Genomic DNA, 21,197 nt, shown 5'->3' with positions numbered 1-21,197 from the left:
AGACTACTATTGTGTGCTTCGGTACTCATTACTGTAGAGTACTTATATTTGATACAATGCAATCAACTTTACAGAACAATAGAAATACTGTAAATTTACTTATACTGTGCAAAATCTTTATAACCTTAAAAACCCAATTCACCAAATGCGGAGCCGAATACAGCTAATATAGACCTATCAAGAAAATGTTAAAAAATAGTTTTAAAAATGTTAAAACAGACTATATCTGAAGGTGGTGCAAAAAAAATTCTGGGCCTCTGCTGCCAAAGTAATATACTTAAAAAAAATTAGTATTAACAATTGATATCGTAATGAACGTAGGAGAGGACAAACAAATAGCTCATGATTTAGGTCTTGGACATAATCCCCACAGAGGTCACAAAGCCGCTCACCCCAGGTAATCCTTCCCATGCTCCTGTAATGATTCATAGCAGAAGCAAATTCCGCCTTAATAGCAAAATAGTTCTCCGCACACCATGGGGAAAGTTCCATATAACAGACGGTTGAGGTTTTTTGCAAATGCTGCTTTCCACTACTGTGTCATTCCTGACGTGCCGAGTACACTGTACAATATCCCTTTCCCAAACACATTTTGGTAGCCAGGGGACTTGTGTACCGCACCACTACGTGTGTTATTGACTTCTTTTGATTACAGAACTGATTGTTGCCCAACTCAAATAGCTAGCCACCAAATTATGCCATTCATAACTAAACATCTAATACATTAGAGAGGCAACTGCACAAAATTCACAAGTAAAAGCAATGTGCTAAGCAATTAACAGAAATAGATGAATTGAGAGATCTTTTTCATAATCTGTGATTTCTTTTTATTCTCGTAATTTCTTCATTTGCAGTCAAAGAACAGTCCTACACAGCCAACGCATTTTGCCCAGTTATGGGCTTCTTCAGGGCCCAGTGAGGGGAGAGCTGACAATTTCTTTGGCATGTCTCAACATTTTGCACTGCCAACATGTAGATAAATACAGGAGCACTGATCACTCTGACCAATTCCAAACATATCTAAAGCTATCATATAATTTGAGAAGACTGCACTTTTTCCCTTCAAACAATGAAAGATTTCATGTTTTAATGCAGCTCGTTTATAAACCGAGTCAATGTTCAATATATTATTCCCCTACCTTAAGACTGGTGCAAAAGCAAACACATTCATACAGAGGATCCCAAATTGAAGCTGGAGACCCGAAGAAAGAGCTGAAAAAGCCAAATTACATATTTGGCACCAAATGCACCCTTAAACCTTCTCTAAAAAAGGGCCAATACCGCACTTCCATTACTTCACAGATATAACTCAATGAAGGAGGTGGAATTTTAATCTTATTTACTGCCAGAACATGAGCATAATACCATTGTCTACAACACTTGTGTAGCCTGCTAATGGCTCAGGCCTGGGATAATGCTTCTGTACTTACTAACATGATCACTACTTGAGCAGTTACTAGAAAAAATCTACCTACAAATTAGTAAAGCTTCACCACTTCCAACTTGTATTTCCCTCCAAAACCAGTGCAAATGTTTCCTAACTCTGCACCCCCAAGAGCTAAAAATCATAACTTTACTCTTATAAATATTTATTTTTAGGAAATGTTCATTAGCATAGTTTCCAAGCTCTAAAAAACGCCTCTGTAGACTCATCGGAGGTAAATCTAGCAAGACAACATTTAGGTGGGTCCCCCTTACTCTGTCTAGCTCTGCTAGATAAGTCATGGCTGTAAAGGGGAAACCACCCAAAATAACATTAAGAGAAAAAAAGACCTTTAAAACATAAAAGATTTAATAGTGACACAACCACTTTGGAAATTTAAAGAATCCCTGATAGCAAGGAAAGAAACAAAGTATTTTGCTTATTTGTGTCACCGATGCCAGCCATAACTAAATGGTACTGAAGTGATAATCTGTTGGGCAGGGGTGGATGTTCCACGACATAAATAATACTGATATGGGAAACACTATGTTATGACGAAAAAAGGGCTTCACAGTAACAATAATAAAATATATAGTCCGAACTGTGATGACCCAGGCTATTGGGCCTTGCTAAAAGATGTTCATATAAGTTGAGGAAAAAGAGGGAAATTATCTCAAAATGTTGAATTCTTGGTATATCGCTTCACTGGGAGAAATCAATGCAGAGGTTAAATGTAAACCCAGAGTTCCTCGAAATTAAATGGCATGTAATAAATGGATAGTGCTTATCCAAGAGAGAAGTAGGTAACGGGCTATTGAGTGAAGAGCTCAGACCACTGAATGCCATCGTTAAGTCCCACAGTATGGGTTTGTAACCTAAAGACTCATCTCTGTTCTTTCTCCACCCAGGGCTTGAAGAAATATCAAATTTTTCAAATCAAAATTTTATTTTATTTTTATGGAACGGAACTCCAACATATGTCCACATAATCATGTGCTACTAATAAGTCAAAAATAAATTTCCTCCAAAAAATAATTTTCAGGAAGTGGGCTTCAGCGTATTTAATGAGGGTTTCCAAGCAGCGTTGCAAACTCATCGGTGTTAAATCAAAAATGGCCACATCTTTCACATATAATAGAGAGAACAGACATGGTTCCAGTTCTGGGGGCCTCCTTCCTCATGGAATTTAAGGCACTAGGGAGGTCATATATATATATATAGAGAGAAAACAAGAGAGGGGCCAACGGACAGCCCTGCTTAAGCCCATTATGTGTTCTGATCCTACAAGATAATCCCTGCAATCCTCTCATCAACATTTGCCACCAGGTGTCCGAATGTAACTCCATAATGAGCCACAGAAGATGATGAAGGCCACCCAATAGAAGAAGCTTTCTGCACAGTGTTTGCTGGTCCACTTTATCAAACGCTGTTGAGAAATCAATAAATACCGTGTAGATTGGCATACCCCAGATGAAAACGTATTTCGCTAAGGTAGTCTGGAGGGCCGCTATATTATCTAAAGTGCTATGCTTCTTTCTGTAGCCGGTTTGTTCTGGGGGTATAATATTTTGGTCCCTAGCCCATTGGTGTAAATGGCAAATGATGCTCTTTGCGAATAATTTGCCCGGACATCCATCAATGTAATCTGTTTAAAATTAGATGGAGAGGCTTTGGGATCCTTCTTATATAGCGGGACTACAACACTCTCCTTCCAAGAATGGGAGATTTTCCCAGTTAGAAAGAAGTAATCGAACAATGTGACACGAAAGGTACCCCATGCAACAGCCTCCTTTTTGATTATCGAGATGGGTATTCTATTCGGCCCCTGTGCACCTGATGATCTGGCATTCTTTATAAATTCCACCATATCTTTCCCTGAAGGGGGACCATATACCCAGTTAGAGGCTTCATCTGCACATAGTGGCACAGATACTACTGATCTATTATTTGCGTAGAATAGGGAAATATAATCTACCCAATCCTTTTTGGAAATCGGGATAGGCAGAGCCTTCTGCCTTGAATCACAATACTCCGCAATCAGACTCCAGTACTTCCTGGAGTCTCTGGCCCTTGCAGCCTTTCTCAAACTGATCCACTTGGAATTGTAATCCCTTCTCCGTTCATCAGCTCTACAGTGGATTCTTACTCGTTTGAGGCCATTAATATCTTGATGGCGACCCAAATGCTGTTTTCGTATTATTCGAAGTATGTCTTGGATAATTTTGTTCAAAGGGGAAATACCCTGTTTAGACGGGGGCAGTGAAACTAGAACTTAATTTGCTAATCTCTCCCATTTGGGTCTCAAAAAACTGGATAGGGTTGTCGGGAACGCATCCTAACTGGTCTGCATAAACCCCCTTAATTTTCAAGCTGGCCGTGACCATGTTTTTTGAGGTCCAAAAGGATCAGCCATTTGATTTGCTAAAAGCGTCCATTCCTGAACCAAAGTTCCTCGGGCCCAATACATGTAATTTAAAAGCCGCTGACCCGGCCAGTATAGTAAAGTCACTCATTGCCTACGGGAGAACATAAAAGTTTTCACAGACCCCAAACATTTGATATGAAACAACCACATAGTCTAAAAGACTCTGGGTGGTGGGGGAATGAAATGTGAAAGGAGCTGCTTCATCTGCGGGCATTCTTCAGTTTAATAGGATCAGGTCCAGTCTTCTAAGGACCTCGAGAAGGGAAAACCCTCTCTTGTTTGCCGAAAGGATGGAAGATGGGCAACTATTGTCTCTCAAACATGCCAACTTCAACCACAGGCAAATATTCAATGGTTGACTGAAAACCATCTGGTTTCAATTAATTGAATTCTTAAGCAGAATGGCCACCCCCTCTAGCATGGCCTCTTTCAGAACGCTTAGCATGACTGTAAAACATCAAATACTCACTAAAATTGAACGCTTTAGAAGCCCAGGTTTCCTTCAGACACAAAATTTGAGGTTTCAAAGTTCAAATCTTTAAAAAACTTTCTTCATTTGGACTCGGGCCAGACATATTCCATGACAGGAGTAGCCCACCTATGCAACCTTAAAAGTTCATTCCTTTCCGCTGTGGGCTGAACAGTGTTCAAAGCTCCCACCGCCCAGCTCCATTTGGCAAAGTCATATTCCATAACAGGTGACTGGGAATAAGCTGCCTGGCCCGACTTTGTGTTTATTTGTTTCGTTTGGCCTAGATGGACCCCGATATCTTTAGGATTACCAGGTAAGGAGTCCGAGTCAGGACCCAATGCATCCAACACCATGGATTTTGAGGGCCTTAGGCCATTCAAATACTCAGTTAAAGAGTGCGGGGGAGAAAATTCCCCATGTTCTATGGCAGGTGTAACCCCAATCCCATGCGTAAGGAAGTGCTCACAATTCTACATAACCAAGTTTGTAACAATTGGAAAGCCAAAGGTGACCCTAGAGTGGGGAGAAATTTCAGATGAAAAAAGCTTCACCTTTAGAATATCCCCGCTAGATACCAACTTTAAGACCTCAATCTCAAAGAAGAAGATGAGGATGAAGCCTCTTTTTGCCCAAGACGATTCATTATCACATAACTAGGTGAAGGTCAAGATGGGGATGAAATATTCTGCACCTCACTGGTTTTGTTTATCACATCCCTCAGGGGGATCCATAAGGGAACCCTATTCCTATAACTAAAGGCTTTATCCCCTCTAACAGGCTGTGGTACAAGAGCATCAGTGGGTTTCTCTTAAACAAAAGACTGGGCCCCAATTGGTCTTTAATGCACTCCCCTTGAGTGGCGCTAGGCTCTTGACCCCCCTCAGATTTACCAGCCTTCCTAGCGCTGATCACCGGCTGGGGCCAGGAGACCTCACCTCTCAATCCCCTTTCCCCTCCTGGTCGGGCAGCCAACTTATTAAGTAAGGGGGATTGTATTTTCTGGGTGGAGGTGGCAAATCTGGGGAATGCAACGCTACCCCAAAACCCTCAGCCCTCCCTACTGGAGCCATATGCGTTGTGGGGAACACATTAGAAACACCCCCGTCGAAGGGAGGGTAGGATGATCCCTCTTCCTGCATTCTCTGTGTATCACACTGCCTGTCAAGACACCTTGGGAAGTGCAATCCTGTAGCTTTAGGTTTGGGGAATCTTCTGATTTTTTTATGTTTCCTTTTCATATTCTTGTCCTTTTGTTACTTATGAGGCTGTCCCCCTTCCCTTCCTTCAAACCACTTGTTCCCATCAAATCAGGAATGGAATGAGAGGCAAGGGAGGTACTGGGAATTGACGGCTTCCCCTTATCCACTACTTATCTGTGATCTGAATTCACTGGATTTCCCACCTCCTTCAATACCCATTTTTTGACCTTATTTTAAATAGAGGGAAGATTTTAAATTTTGTATTTCCGAAAGGGAGACCTGAGTCTAAGTCCCCAAGCAAGGTGTTTAAGAAACACTCTTCCTTTTCAAGGTCAAACACAGGTTCTGGGAGAGATAGTAGATAGAGAGGTAAGCCTGCTTGAGCTGAAGCGTCTCTCTGCCCTCCAAGTGGGGCAGACAAAGGAACGCCATGGTTCAGATAATTCCATAGGAGAATGTAACTTAAGTACTGGCTTAACAGATCTGGACTTATTTACAAACTTATTTACATCCTGCACTTTTAACAAAATTGCAGACATCATTTCCAATATATGATCGGAATTAGACACCAATTTCTCTAATAGAGACAGAATGGAATATTGAATGTTTTCAATACAAAAAAGGTATTCGGTGGTACACCATCCACATCATTTCCACTCTTAGTCTGTGTGCTTGGAAGGAATACATAGTGAACTGATTCAGTGGAAGAACCGATCAAATGACTTGAGCTACAGTACGGGGGGCATAGGAAGTCGTCGGGGAGAAGAGCTTAAATTTAAAAGATTCCTTCCATTAGGTCTAATCTTTTGGGGCTCACCCTTAGTGGTGCACTCTTACGGGCTCCCAAGCACCCTGACTGCCCTTCAATATCAATATCGGGGAGTGTAAAATCTTCCCCAATCTACTGTTCTAGAAACAGCTCACAGAGGTTTCTCCAGACCACTACCCTCGCTTACCCCCTTATGGTTATCTCCCCGGTCAGGTGAGACAAAAAAAAGACAATCTTTAAGAAATAAGAGAGTTATGAAGCAGTTCCTGAAGTACGACAGGAGCCTCCACATCCGGGGAGTTAAAAGCAGTAGTAGATTGCAGGACTAAATCTTCCTGGACACGCCCATTTATCTGGGTACTGCCTCCGACAGAGATTCCATGGCCCCCGAGAGGCAACATCAATCGATATAGAGGGTGGCGTAGAGAGGGTCCCTGGATAAAGAGCAGAGGTCAGTCCATCGGGGGTCACTGCTGCCACTTCAGGGGAGGAGTAAGCCTGAAAGCAGAGTCAGCCCAAAAACTTGAAAGAAAAAACCTGCCCTTTTGGACCCTGTTTGCTATCCCCCAGTTTTTCATTTTAGACGTTTTAAGGTTCTCTGCTTTGGGCACCCACACAAGTGAGGTATCGTTTTTAACAGGAGACCGAGGAGATCGCTGGGTGGTAGGAAATGTGTGCCAGTGCAGTGATCTGACAACTTTTCCGCACAGAAAGTGTGACTTGTTAGTTAAATTTGAGGTTTGCAAGGGATTCTGGGTATTAAAATGCTGCAGGATCCATGCAGACACCACCACCATCCATGTGCATCGCCAGCCAAGCTCCAGCCAAGTGACAGTCCACACACACCACCAGACATGTGCCATCCACGCAGACCACTAGCCAAGGGACAGTTCACACGCACTGTCAGCCAAATGTTTTAGTCCACACACACTGCCAGCTAAGCACTGGTCCACAGACACACACCCAGCAAAATGCAAGTTCACACACAGCCAGCCAAATGTCAGTACACACAAAACGGCAGCCGAACTCCGGTTCACACACACACACACACACACACCACCACATTCACACACTTTCACACACTTTGACGTGTGTCTAGTGGTTTTCTACCTCCCTTGGGGGCAGATGAGCCTAAATATATCGCCGATCTGCCCCTAAGGGGGGCAAAAATGGCTACAATGTGTGCACAAAAAGGGGTCGCTCCTTGACATGCCCATAAACATATTTCTGGTGCCTAGTTGGCTTTTTACCCCCTGGGGGGGCAGATGGGGGATTATTGCCCCCACAACTCCCCAGAGGGGGCAGAAAGACTGTGGCTATTTTCTGTGAAGAAATTTGGGCATTAGCATCCCCATTTTGGGCAGCCCTCACCCCTGAAATACTAAAAAAGATATATATTCCCTGGATCACTAGTGGGCTCCCTAACGGGGGGTAGATCGGGGGTTATTGCCTGCATATGCCCCAGTGGAGGCAGAAAGATTGTCCATTTGTTTTTTAAGTGAGGTGGGGGCAATAGCATTCCCATTGTGGGGAGCCCCAACCTCTACTCTGGCTAAAGAAAATACTCCCTGGTGGTTAGTGACCTTTCTACCCCCCACCCCCTGGTGGGGGAGATCAGGGGCTGTTGCCTCCATCTTCCCCCCATTGGGGGCAGAAAGACTGTCCTTTAAGTGTTTGGTGGTGTGGGGAGGAGGGATTGGCATACCCATTTTAGGCAGCCCCTACATATTCAAAATAGTGCCTAGTATGCTTTCTGCCCCCCTGGGGGGTGCAGATCGGGTACTATTGATCCCATAAGTGTTTAGTGGGGTGGGGGCATTGGCATGCCTATTGTAGGCAGCTTCCACCCCTACATATTCCTATTGTGCTATTGCCCCCATCTGTTCCATAAAAATGCCCAAAATAGTTGGGGGGGGGGAGGGGAGCAAAGGCACCTGCCCCAGAGTCGGCTTCCCCTCCCTGGTGTCTAGTGGTGGATCCCTGCTTGGGGATCACCCTCCTGTGGTGATCCCCAAGCAGGGATCCACTAGGAAAAGGTACCATTTGAAATGGGAGATACATTCTCCCCTTTCGAATGACACCTCTCCCGTCTGCCTAAGTGCTCAGGGGGGTAGAGGTAGCCCAGCGAGCACGTAGGTAGTCAAAGTGAAACAAACCGATTGGCTCATTTCCCTTTTACTGTAATGGCGGTTAATCGTCATTACAGCGACAAAAAAAATGCCTTGGGCAGCCGGGAAAGCTCTTCCCCAGCTTCTCATCGTTGCAAACTAGACATGCAGCCAAACTTGCCACCTAATGTGATTTGTGCAAAGGTGATCTTGCTCGTCTCAAACATTGTTTGACAGGCAATGTTTTACAACCCTAGAGGGAATCTACTCTGAGGACATAGCTAATTGTCCAAAATAATATTGCATACAGTAATCTACGTAAAATAGAGTGGCCCATAACGATATCCACAAGGACTTATATCGTATGTACCATGTATCAGTCACACTTCTGGTCATACTTATCCCAAAAATCATTTGGTGTTTTACATGAGTTGAGGTAAGCATTCACATCTCCGGTGACCCGAGCGGATGTATCCATCTTCAAAAACCTGAAATAAATTAAAAAGAATCAAATCTGTATATCTGGTTTTAGCACTTATATGTTATGTGTGGCATTGTCATGTGTATTATGCACTCCATAGACTGACCACTATATATATGTGCTAAAAGAACAATTGATGGACAGAATGCAGAACAATGTCATACATTCACCCCAGTACATAGATCTGGGCCTAAATCCATTGTTTTTTTGTTCACCATGCCATTCCAGTTTGGACCCAGCCATATGCAAATCAGTCTTGATCCTGCGCCCGATGGGAACTGTCCAGCCCAAACTGCCAGGCGAGGTCCTCCCTGGACTGGAAACAAGCATCCTAGGACCGGTTTCGGGCTCTCAGCCCTCATCAGCCAGGATAGCTTGACTCCAGTGACATGGAGAGCACGGGACCCACGTTTGGGCATACCTGTCCCACTCGTGGTGACAACTGCAAAAAGAACAATTGATGGACAGAATGCAGAACAATGTCATACATTCACCCCAGTACAGAGATCGGGGCCTAAATGCATCGTTTTTTGCTCATCATGCCATTCCAGTTTGGACCCAACCATATGCAAATCAGTCTTGACCCTGCGCCCAATGGGGACAGTCCAGCCCAAACTGCCAGGCCAGGTCCTACCTGAGTTGGAAACAAGCATCCTAGGACCGGTTTCGGGCTCTCAGCCCTCATCAGCCAGGATAGCTTGACTCCAGTGGCATGGAGAGCACGGGACCCACGTCTGGCCATACCCGTCCCACTTGGGGTGACAACTACAAAAAGAACAATTGATAGATAGAATGCAGAACAATGTCATACATTCACCCCAGTACAGAAATCTGGTCCTAAATCCATCGTTTTTTTGCTCACCATGCCATTCCAGTGCGCCGGGTATGCCCAGACGTGGGTCCCGCGTTCACTGTGCCACTGTATTCAAGCTATCCTGGCTGAAGAGAGGTGAAACCCCGAAACCGGTCCTAGGATGCTTGTTTCCGGTCCAGGGAGGACCTGGCTTAGCAGTTCGGGCTGGACTGTTCCCATGAGGCAAAGTTTCAAGACTGATTTGCATATGGCCAGGTCTAAACTGGGGTGGCATGGTGAGCAAAAGAATGATGGATTTAACCCAGATCTCTTGACTGGGGGGAATGTCTTGATTTGTTCTGCATTCCGTCCATCAATTGTGTGTCTTTTGCTTCCTCGCCTTAAGTGCGCCAGGTATGAGCAGACGTGGGTTCCGGGCTCACTGTGCCACTGGATTCAAGCTATCCTGGCTGAAGAGGAGTGAAACCCCGAAACCGGTCCGAGGATGCTTGTTTCCGGTCCAGGGAGGACCTGGCTTAGCAGTTCGGGCTGGACTGTTCCCATGAGGTACAGGGTCAAGACTGATTTGCATATGGGCAGGTCTAAACTGGAGTGGCATGGTGAGCAAATGAATGATGGATTTAACCCAGATCTCTTGACTGTTGGTGAATGTCTTGATTTGTTCTGCATTCCATCCATCAATTGTATGTCTTTCACTATATATATATGACACAAAGGCACGTAAAGTGTATTCCATGACTCAGTTGTACACCTAATTAGAAGCGTCGCTACACAATACATATTATGAGTAGCTTTAAAGAAAAATATAAGAAAGCCCCATTTGACCACTCCATGATTACACTGATCTCACCTGCTTCCTGCGTCCTTATTTAAAAAGGAAAATCGTCCCACTTACTACTCCAACGGACGGACGGACACTGGGAATATGGGAGCCCTGACAAAAGCCAGAGAGCCGTATGGGCTTATAAATAGCCAAAACATTTTGGTATTAGTTATCTGCTAGATGAGCCATTGAACCTCATCTGATATCTGATACACATGATTTCTAATCATACTGGAGGTACCCAATAAGAAAGGATATCTCTTGGGTTTGCCTCCAGGTTTTTGTATCATTCGTGTAAATCCCTTCAATACTACTGGTTGCACTTATGTAAGAACTCCCAGGATCGGTTGCGTCCACCAAGGTGCTATTTACCTACCAATATGTGGGAAACCGCCAGTGAAGAAGCATGTCACAATAAGTTGTTGGCTAGGTGTCTTCCCCAAAATATTCTAGTTCCTGTAGGCCCTTAGACATTCTCCCAAACAAACCTCAGAATTGTTTTGTGTTATAATTTTGGTTAAAAACAGCTAAAAATAGAATTCAAAAACCCTTTTTACTAGTTTCTCAAAATCCAATTTAATATTAAAATCACATTTTTAATAACTACTAAGAAAAGGGTACTTTTAGAAAGTTACCTTTATCCTGCGGGATGGCCATTTGCTTGAGTTTCATCATTTACTTGGCAGCCCATTTGATGAGGTGTGAAAACTGTTCCCAGAAAAGGACCAAAACTTGGGTGTTGGGAGGTGTTTCTGTTCCTGTGGCAGGATTACCATTTGGTTTTTGCCCAGGAACTTGAAAAACTTCACAGAGGCCTACCCTCTCACAGGCAATGTTTGCTGACACCTGGTAGGGCACTTCTTCATTTCTGTAGCCAGGGAGGCTCCAATGACAATGGGACCACAGTGGTTTAGTGTGACTACAGAAGAGGGGTTGCGCATTTCCTTGGCTACACCTCTATGGTGGGCATACAGGCACAGGCTCTGCACATGGGAAGAAGTGTTTTACCATTTTGGATTTAAGAAGAGAGTGGCACTGTAGGATTGTTTGCTGAAGGAAATACTGCAAAGGTGGGTAGGGTAACCCTTGGTAACATATACTCAATTGGTTAGGGAGGAGACAGGAGCCACAACAGGCTGATTCCACGCATAAATGCGGTACCACAGTACCCTCCTCAGAACACTACTTGACCTGCGGAAGATCAGAATAGGACTGATCCTGCTGTTTGAGACCTGAGAAGAGGCCTAACGACTGCACCTGCTCTACCTCTTGTACTCAGGACAAATAAGTGGACTCCAAGGGTAATAAGGCTAACCTTCTGTTCAAGCTACAGGGACAAGACAATCTGCAAGAGAACTTTTTCTGCAACTGCCCAACTTACTAATTCCAACCTAGGATTTAAATACGTTTAGGTTCCAAAGACCTCCAGAGGACCTGGACCAACCTGCCAAGTGGAACAGATGAAGGTGTGCTTCCACTGGGCTGAAGCTTCAGATTGCTCCCTCTCTGGGCTTTTCTGCAGCAGCATATCTGATTTTGAGTGACTTCCGACCTTGTGGAACCCTGTTCGGCTACAACCTGCATCCTTGCCCTCCTGGAAGAATCAGAGCTATGTGACTTAGTCAGAACTTAAAAATCTTCACTGGACCATGGTGCCCAAACTATCCAGCCGATGAGGGGCCTTCTCTGGGTGCAAAATTAAAAATTCTCCTGTTCGGAGATTTTCCACCAAAAGTCAGCAACTTCACCAAGAACTCCTCCAGCAGCTATGTGACGACATAGAGTCCTTCCTCGGCCTTAACCTGCTGCCTTGCCACGCTCAGGATTTGAACCTAGTTTCTGGATCTGACTCCACTCAATTGCAGTCAGCCTTAACTCATGCCTAAGTACACTGCAAGGGCAACCAGATATTCGTGGTTGGTGCTTAATGCTTTTTGGCTCTATTCTGAACCTTAACCTCTTCGCTGCGCAGTGCTGGACATTCCATTCGTGGGCGTGGTCATGACGTCTCCCGGCCGTCGTCCGCACACGCCCATTGTGACTCATGACGGCTGGGAGACGTCATGAGCATGGAAGAGGTTAGACTTTAAAAAGTCATCACTGCTGTTCCTTATTACATTTGTGTTGTTTTGGTGTCATTTTATTTATTAAAATGTACTTGGTTGTTGTACATTGGGTTGGGATTATTCTTGCGTGCTGACTTTATTACTGTTTTGCCTCTGCATAAATATTTTCCACATTGACTCTAAATTAAGCCTGGCTGCCCTGTGCCATATCTACAAGGGGTTGAGCTCGATTTACTTTAGAGAGTTTACTGCTTCACCCTGAAGGATTGTAGTTATTGCTTAAGGTGACTCACCAACACCCTAAACTAATACTCCCCATTTCTTAAACATACATACTTAAAACAGAATTTATTTCCGGTAAGTTCCTGCCCTATCTGTTCGGGAACCCAGCCAAAGACCTCAGGATGAGACTGCTGTTGATATAAAGAAGGTCTGTTACCACAGGAGATCCATTCTGTCATCACTTAACAATACTGTTGTGAGGGTCACCACACCTCTCAGGACATTCACCCACCTGTTCATGGTATAACCTCCACCAAACCCCCAACTCCTGATTGTGCACCTGTGCGAATCCCTTTTGTGGAAAAGCACCAAGTTACAAGACTTGGGTTCCCGCAGTAGCAGATGATCTATTCAAGTCTCATATAATATTTAGGTTACTAAGGAGCAACCCTACCAAACAGGATGAAACCAATCTGAGGTCGATTAGACCCTAGGGTTAAATCCCTATGGAAGAGCAATAGGCTCTATGCCATATTTATTTTACTTATGAATAAGCCTTTGATCATTCCAGGATCCCAGTGCTTTTTAGGTCTCGCCTGACCAGCGCTTTAGCGCTGCTCTGGCGAGACTTATAGTAAGCGCGTTTTGGAAGTGCAAACAGTGGCTTTGCAGGCCTCCAACTACAGTGCATGTGACCCGTCCGGGCGCGCGCACCATTTGGAGTCCTGCAACCACTTGTTTGCTTTCACTTTAGCCGTGATTCATCGCACCATTTGGCAGCCTGCGTGCCCGCCCCCACTCCCCCTCCCACTTCGTCAGCTTCAGTGCGCGCTTGTTGATCAGTAGGACTGTAAATGAAATGGCAGTAAGGTCCTTTTTTGAAGTCCATTGTTTCCCTTAACATGTGTTATTTGCCTTTCTGCCGCCACCCCAGTGCACGTTACCTGATTTTATGGTAGCCTGGAGGGCCCTGCTGCCAGACAGCTTCCCAGCATCGCGTGCCTGCGGCGAAAAACGAATCTCTCGCCTCTGCTCTCATGTAGGAGAAGGAATACTTTGACGTATTAGGCAGACGTAATTCACTCCTCCGTTTTAAGCCCTAGCTGTATACACGCATTCTCGCATTTAGATGCAAAACATTTGTGTTTCGGCGGGAGGCTTTTTGAACTATAGCAATGGCCGACTTTAACATCCTAAACAGTCTCAAGTGCAAAATGCACTTCTGAGTTTTTATTATTCCATCACAAAGCGTTGGAAGTTACGCATTCAGTGGCGTTCACAGGCTGTTTTATCTTTCAGTAAATCTGAATACCCGAGTGTTTGTCAAGGGTAATTATTTCCTGGCCATTAGCACGCCAATTACCAACGCTACATCTTTGCCGTGCGACATGCTAACATACAATATATAGCGCATTGGACCATCTGTCTGGTCTCTAGACGCTGTGTGGTTTGGTGTGAACCAATGTTTTCCAGTGAAAAAAACATTGCAATGACGTCACAGGGTGCTTACTTTGCGTTTCCTGCTAAATGAGTAGGCCGATCCTTCACTGTGGAGAAGCGTCATTTACGACCACCTTTGAATGCGCTATTTCACCACATTAACCTTTTGTTGTCCCTTAATGGCCTAATGTTTTTGTACAAAGCAGGAGGGGGTGTTCGCGGCAGCAGTCGGAGAGGGGCAATTAAAACACTCTAACCAGCCCCCTGTTGTCAATGAAAGACAATTGGAACCCCAGCTGGCCTTTTCATCAAGCCTCGGACAGGCGTCTCCGATTACAGAGAGTTTACAACCCACTTGAGCTCAGGCCTGTGGTGTTCATCAGTGTGTGATTGCTGCCTTGCCTCCAAGCAGCTTATTTATTTATTAAATGAATGTTTCAGAATTAATAGTTGAGCGCCCGGTTAATTCAGACCAAATACATAAATCGACTTCAGCATTAAAAACAAGCATTGGAATAGCCAATAGGTTTTGCCTTTGGGACCTTATAAGTGTTTAGCCATGCAACAGTTGATGTAGTTGCATGAAGGCTATTGTGCTGGATAACTAAGCACTTATAAGGTCCCAAAGGCGAGACCTATTGGCTAATTCAATGCTTGTTTACTGATGCTGCAAGGTGCCTGAGTGGCGGCACTGGGTAGCATGAAAAGACACAAGATTCTTGCTGGTAGCACACATTTACTCAGCTAAGTGAGTGAGAAATCTGCCAAAAACCTAAGGTAGACCCTTGTGTACCTTCTGTGAATAATTTTGTTGGTGTTACAGTAAACCTAAGCACAAGATTAGAAAAGAAACAGTACGGAAAAAAAAGTTCGAACTGTGCAGTTTTGCACTGGTTTCAGAAGCCACACATGGTGCTGCTCAACCTGGTGACTCAACGCAATCCATAATGATTTTCTGACAAGCTCCTCCAGATTTTACAAAGCCAATTCGGGGACATTTCACAACAGATTAAGAATAAACAATAATCAATAAAAGTGTAGCTGGACAAGGTCTTCTTGAGATTCAGCGGTTTGCAAGGCTCAGTACACTAAGTATCTTGCATTCATCATTTCATTGTACTGGGCAACATACCTGCTCAATACGAGATTAAGGTGGTCTTTCGGTAGGCTAAATTGGCAGTTTCGCCTACCTCCTTTGTGTTGATTGTGTGACTGAGGTTTGAGATAATCGAGATAATCAAGGGAATAATATCAACCACCAGGCCTCTTTTCTAAAATCCATTCTGCCCCTGGTCTTTTTCGAATCAGATGACTACACTTGTTAGCCTCACAATATCACAACACAGTAGTGGTGGTCTAAACAGTCGCACATCAGTCCGCCAGTAGTATGTTTCTTTAATTTTGATTTCTTATAGATTACGGTGCCTCTCAAGGTAACAGAAACATCTCACTACCAAGGATATTAGATTAACGAGTGTTCGGATGAAACTCGTTATTGTATTCTTTTGTTGAAAGGTTGTACCTCGGCACTCTAATAGTTTATATAAACAGTTTCTAGCATTAACTGCAACAATCTGGTCAATTATCAAGCCCAATTTACTTGACTATGTGCTGTTTTGACAACTTTTGATTAAAAATACAAAGTCACATTTGACTTATGTCTATTTGACATATCTTTTCCTGTGAATTAATACATCAAAACATTTGAAGAATTGGGCTTGATAATTGACCATATTGTTGCAGTTAAATCTAGAAACTGTTAATATAAACTATTAGAGTGCCGAGGTACAACCTTTCAACAAAATAACACTTGTTAGCCTCCATAGAGTGAAGTTCTTTGGTTGGGGCTTTCATTCATTTGTGAAAAGACATTCTTTATGGGTGTAGGAAACTGTTTTTTTTTGGTTTCGTATTGCTTTCAGTGGAGGGCTCCCCTTTTCCCTTCTCTGCTCCCTTTATGTTTCAGAGCTAGATTGAAGTATTTGCTGGTTAAAGGTACGGATGCAGCAGTAACTAGGCCAGGCTTGCAATCAAGAATTGCTAGGAGACAAGCAGAATACAAGCCTTTTCCTGCCCTTGCATGCCCTCCGGATCCGTAATTCTATTGCACAATCCCTCATTCACCATTTCTCTTCTGCTTTCCAAAAGGAACGGAAGACATGCCACTTCAAAGAACACCTTGTTAACAATTAATTACAGCTATTGCTCCCTCCACCCTCATACATTATATAAAGAATGTCCCCGCTACTGGAAAGCTGTAAGATATACTTTTGTTCCCTTCTTGCAACCACCCTTTCATGATTTGTGTTTTCATCTGAGCTCCTATGTATATGAAGTGGCCTCAAAAAAATACTTTACTTTGGTTACCAACATCACTGGTACTTCATCACTGGTGTCTTTTTTAGCAGTCCGGTGCATCTCTCTTTGTCTCCTTTGAAAGGAGGTTAAAGACAGGAATATGATATGAGTGTTTATCTACATTATATTGACAAGGGAAGTAGGATGACCAGTCTCAATACGGTTGGTAGGCTACAAAGAAGGTAATAGTGGATACTGTGATCTCCGTTCTCTTTATGATACCCATATTTACGAACAAAGTATTTTTTATTTTTGCATTTTAGGATTTTCAGTCAACATTATTTTCCCATTTTCTTACCTCTTTTTTTATAATAATACTGGATGTTTTTTTTGCAGTGAAAGATACCGTACAAGAGTTTTTTCAGTATGGAAACAATTTTGGAAACTGCCATATCTGACTAATTATTAGAGCCTTCTAGGATTATAGTTAGTATGTGACAATATTAAAAAAAAAATGTTTTATTTTAGATTTCTCATGAAAAACTACATCAGATGAGTTCAAAATTAAGTGCTGCAAATGAGGTATGTCAGAAACACGACTGCACCATCCAGAGGCTGAAGGAGACCATTTCAAGCATGACAATTAAGGTAAGTGGATTTGTTATAGTGGAAAGAGTGAGCAGGTTTTATTTACGATCGTTTGTTTTTAACAATGGAAAGATTTTCAATTAATTTATAAATAATATTGTTAAACATTTTCTGTTTTAATGAAGGCAAGGCACTTAAATGCATTTGTGAAATATTGTTTTAATTTTAAAGAAAATAGAAAAGTCTTTATCAAATTCTGTTTTTAAAAAACATTCATTTGTGTATTTGCTATTACGTTCCAAACTTTTTATTGAAGTTAATTATAGCAGTTGGTTGTGTACACTTTGATGGTTATCCATAACTGAATAAAGTATTACTACTACTACTACTATAGCAGTTGTCAAGGAATCAAAACACTATGCTGAGGACCTGGCTTTTTTTTATAGTGATATATATATTTATATTTATATAACCTACTGGCGGTTGCTAGTAGGTAGTTATAGTTAGGACCTTGTTTCTATTCAAAAAGCAGTTTTTCTTTTGTCTTTTGCGCCGTTTTGACGAATCTTCGTGAAATTTTCCAAACTGATGGTTCCCTCAGGTCAGCTCCTGTCTTGAAAGTTTAGGGATGATTCGTCAACTGGGGGCCAAGAAAAAAGGGGAGTCCTAAAACGCGTTTTCCCCATGTTAATTTCCATAGGAACTTTTGATAAAGCTACAGCCCGAACTGCTTAACGGAAGTACCCCAAATGTGGCAAAAAGGTAGGTCTTGATCCAGAAAGCGAGCTTTTTTTTAAATGGTGTAAATCCGTTCAGTAGTTCTTGAGAAATTAAAAAAAGAAAAATATCGATATCTGAGCACCAAGGAGGATTCGCAAACCCTCCAGAGCACGAGCTTCATTCTGAGTGGCTGCCAACACTCCAAACCAGAATGTGTTGGCAGCCATCTTGTGACTCGGTTACCGAGTCACAAGAGAACAGTAGAAAAAAGATAAAAAACAAGAAAAGGGTACAGGGTAGAATACCCTGACCCCCTAGACCTGCTCAGGGGCTCCCACAGGACCCCAATGGCCATAGAAAGCATTTTTTTAAAAAAAGAATTGACCGAATTCGTGCTGGGTGCGCGAATCCGGCCGAAAACACACAAAAAAACAGCACGGGCTCCAGCGCTTTGTTTTCCTTAAGCCCCCGGTAAGGCAGGTCCTGGAGGCAATGTCCAATTAATTAGCAGGGTCCCCGTTCCGCAGCCCCGGGTACCGCCACCTCCCCGGGGCTTAGTTGATCATATGTGGGGGGGCACACGGTCCCCGCTGCACCAGGAATCGTCACCTCCCCGGGGCTTTTTGAAAAAAATGCATGCGGGGCTCCTGCCCCCCACCACGCTGCCCCAGCGACCGTCACCTCCCCGGGCTTTTAAAAAAAAAATCAATGGGGAGCTCCTGCCCCCCCCCCCGCCACGCTGCCCCAGGGACCCCCACCTTCCCGGGGCATTTACATTTTTGTGTGGGGGGGGGCCTCGTGGGTCCCCCAAACCCCGGGGACCGCCACCTCCCTGGGGCTTTAAATTATTTTGGGTGAGGGGCCTCGTGGGCTCCCCCAAGCCCCGGGGCATTGAATATGTAAATACGGGAGTCCATAGCGGATCCCGGAGACCACCACTTCCCGGTGCTTAAATCAGTTGGGAGCGGTGCCGCGCGACCCCCCCTCCTGGAGCCCTCGATGGCCCTGGGGACCGCCACTCCCAGGGCCGGCTCATGCAATGTCCCGGGGTGCCTACCCCCGGGACATTGCCGTTTGCTCCCGCCCTGCCATAGCAAACACTGCTTTGCTTCTTGGAAGCGGTAGCAGGAAACCTGCTCTTGCTTCCAAGAAGCAAAGCATAATTGCTTTTGGGCAAAGGGAGCTGCATGTTAATGTATTTTCTGCCGAAGTTTAGGAATCCCAGTATTGATTATACCTTTGTTTAATGATTTTGGCTGTTGGAGCAGCGCACACTTTTCTAGAAAGTTCGCCGCCAGACTTTTCCCTTCACTTGAAAGCTTATATCCCCAAAACAGGACATTGAGGTGGGCTATTTTTGATTTCTTGAAGTTAAACTTGTAGCCCTCTAAGGCAAATACCCAAACTATGGTGCTTACCCTAGTCAAGTGTTGCTCCATGTCATCATCCGTCAGATAAATATCGTCTACATAGGATAATGCCTCTTCATCCAGATTCTGAAGTAATTCAGTTGCCCTGGCGGAAAATAACCCTGGGCTGTTCTTATACCCTTGGGCTAGTCAACAAAACTGCCTTTGGGACCCCAGCGCTGAGAATGCTGTCAAATACCTGCTATATTTTGGCAGAAGAATCCAATGAGATATCTAGTGTTCCGCACAATGGTATTCATTAATGCTGCACTATGTGCGTTTTGTACTCCAAATGTTTTGGTGCATGAGTTCAGATGTCTGTAATCTAGAACTAGACAATATGAATTATCGGGTTTTATTATGGGGAACAAAGGTTTATTCTATGATGAGGTGTAAGTTTCAATCACACTTTGATATTCGAGTTGATCTAAGATCTCCCTGACCTGTTTTTTTGCTTCATGTTTTATTGGATAATGTCTGTGTGGAATTGGAGTAGTTTTCAGTGGTATCACGTGGTGAGTTGATTGTTCAACCTACCCAACATGGTTGCAATATAGTGCAGGAGCAAGAGCCACCGGCCACTCCTGCGTGTATGTGTGTTTTATGTATTGGGGAACGAGGTCGGAAAAGGCTGGCATAATTACTGTTTGTCCCTTTGGGCAATCCATAACAAAAGCAGGCATCCAATCTTTCTCAGCTAAGAGAATGTCATATCAAAAAGTCAGGTTCTCCCGAAACAGACCTTTAATCTTCCTGGGTTTGTCACCCTCCATTTGGAGTGTTATTTCATGTAACCTATGTGGGACACTTACCCTCGTATCAGGTGTTTCCACCGTGATGTACTCACTCAACTCTGCTGTCATCAGAAATTCCATCAGGTTCTGGCGAGCTATTGTTACTTCTGCTGCGCTGTCTAGCATTGTCAGCCCATTCCCTGTTCAGTAGTTGAGTCCTCAGAATTCTGGGCATGTCTAACTTTGAGATCTGCTACTTTCTTCTTTTTGAATTGAGGTTTGCTTTAGGCTTTTCTTCTTTTTCGGAAGCGTAGTCTGAAGTGCGCTGAGAGTCGCTGGACTTTGTACGCTCTTCATGTCTGTGTTCTGACCGTCCTATCCTCTCTGAGTTTTTTGGTGAACCCTGAAAGGAACGAGAGGAACATGTATCAGTGTCCTGATACCTGTCATGTTTTTTTAATGTTATCTCTATTCCTAAGGTTATACCTCCTTTTCTGGGGAGCTCATGTTGAGGAGCCTTTCCCCTGGATTGAGGTCTATTATTTTGTTGTTTGTTATTATCCCATTTCTTGTTTGAAGAAACTGGATTTTGCTTTGCCAGTTCTTTCTCTGGACCTGCCACTAGTTGAGGTTTTACTGGTCTAGCTCCCAGACTATCTCTACCTAATTCTGCATATGCAGTTTCAATTATTTTAGGTATTTCTGTCTCCTGTTGTAAAGGAGTGAAGCCTCTCAGGCATTGGCGTATTGCCACTGATGCTGCTTCCCCTTTAATGTTTGCTGATATTATAGCTGAAACCTGGGAACAGTTTCTGCTCCATACTCATTCTGTATTTGTGTCAATACAATACATCCGATATTACTGCTAATGAAGGGATACCATGAGTCCTGGTATTTATTGCAGCAATGACTGTACCCCAAGAAGTACAATCCTGTATTGGGGGAGCTATCCTCATTGGCAAGCAAATTGTTAGTATTCTATGGTTTTCCTGTGGGCCAGTGTGTGGAATAACTGCCTCCAACTGTGTTATCTTTTGGGCTATCCAGAAAGGCATTTGTTCACGTTTAGTGTGCATGTTACCCATTACTGCGTGTAATGTTTATGGTGTGATTTTGGTTGTAGAAGTTTGGACTGGTCCTGGTTGTGTAGCCGGTGAAGGCTGAAGTGTGAGTGTTCTCATCACAAACTGTGTCATGTTTCTGTAA

At 43.7% G+C, this 21,197-nt stretch overlaps 1 protein-coding gene across 11 annotated transcripts in view; it reads left to right on the top strand.

Annotated features, from left to right (window-relative positions):
• PDE4DIP (phosphodiesterase 4D interacting protein) overlaps positions 1–21,197 on the top strand; it is a 1,321,554-nt gene that overhangs the window by 336,250 nt on the left and 964,107 nt on the right. For all 11 annotated transcript variants that reach the window (XM_085654823.1, XM_085654822.1, XM_085654821.1 and 8 more), the window contains one exon: positions 17,069–17,188. In XM_085654823.1, coding sequence (XP_085510949.1) covers positions 17,069–17,188 — 120 coding nt within the window. The remainder of the gene's footprint in view (positions 1–17,068; positions 17,189–21,197) is intronic.

The sequence above is a fragment of the Triturus cristatus genome, chromosome 4_1 (genome assembly GCF_964204655.1).
Source record: "Triturus cristatus chromosome 4_1, aTriCri1.1, whole genome shotgun sequence".
Classification (NCBI taxonomy): domain Eukaryota; kingdom Metazoa; phylum Chordata; class Amphibia; order Caudata; family Salamandridae; genus Triturus; species Triturus cristatus.
This window is presented reverse-complemented; position numbering and strand designations above follow the sequence as displayed.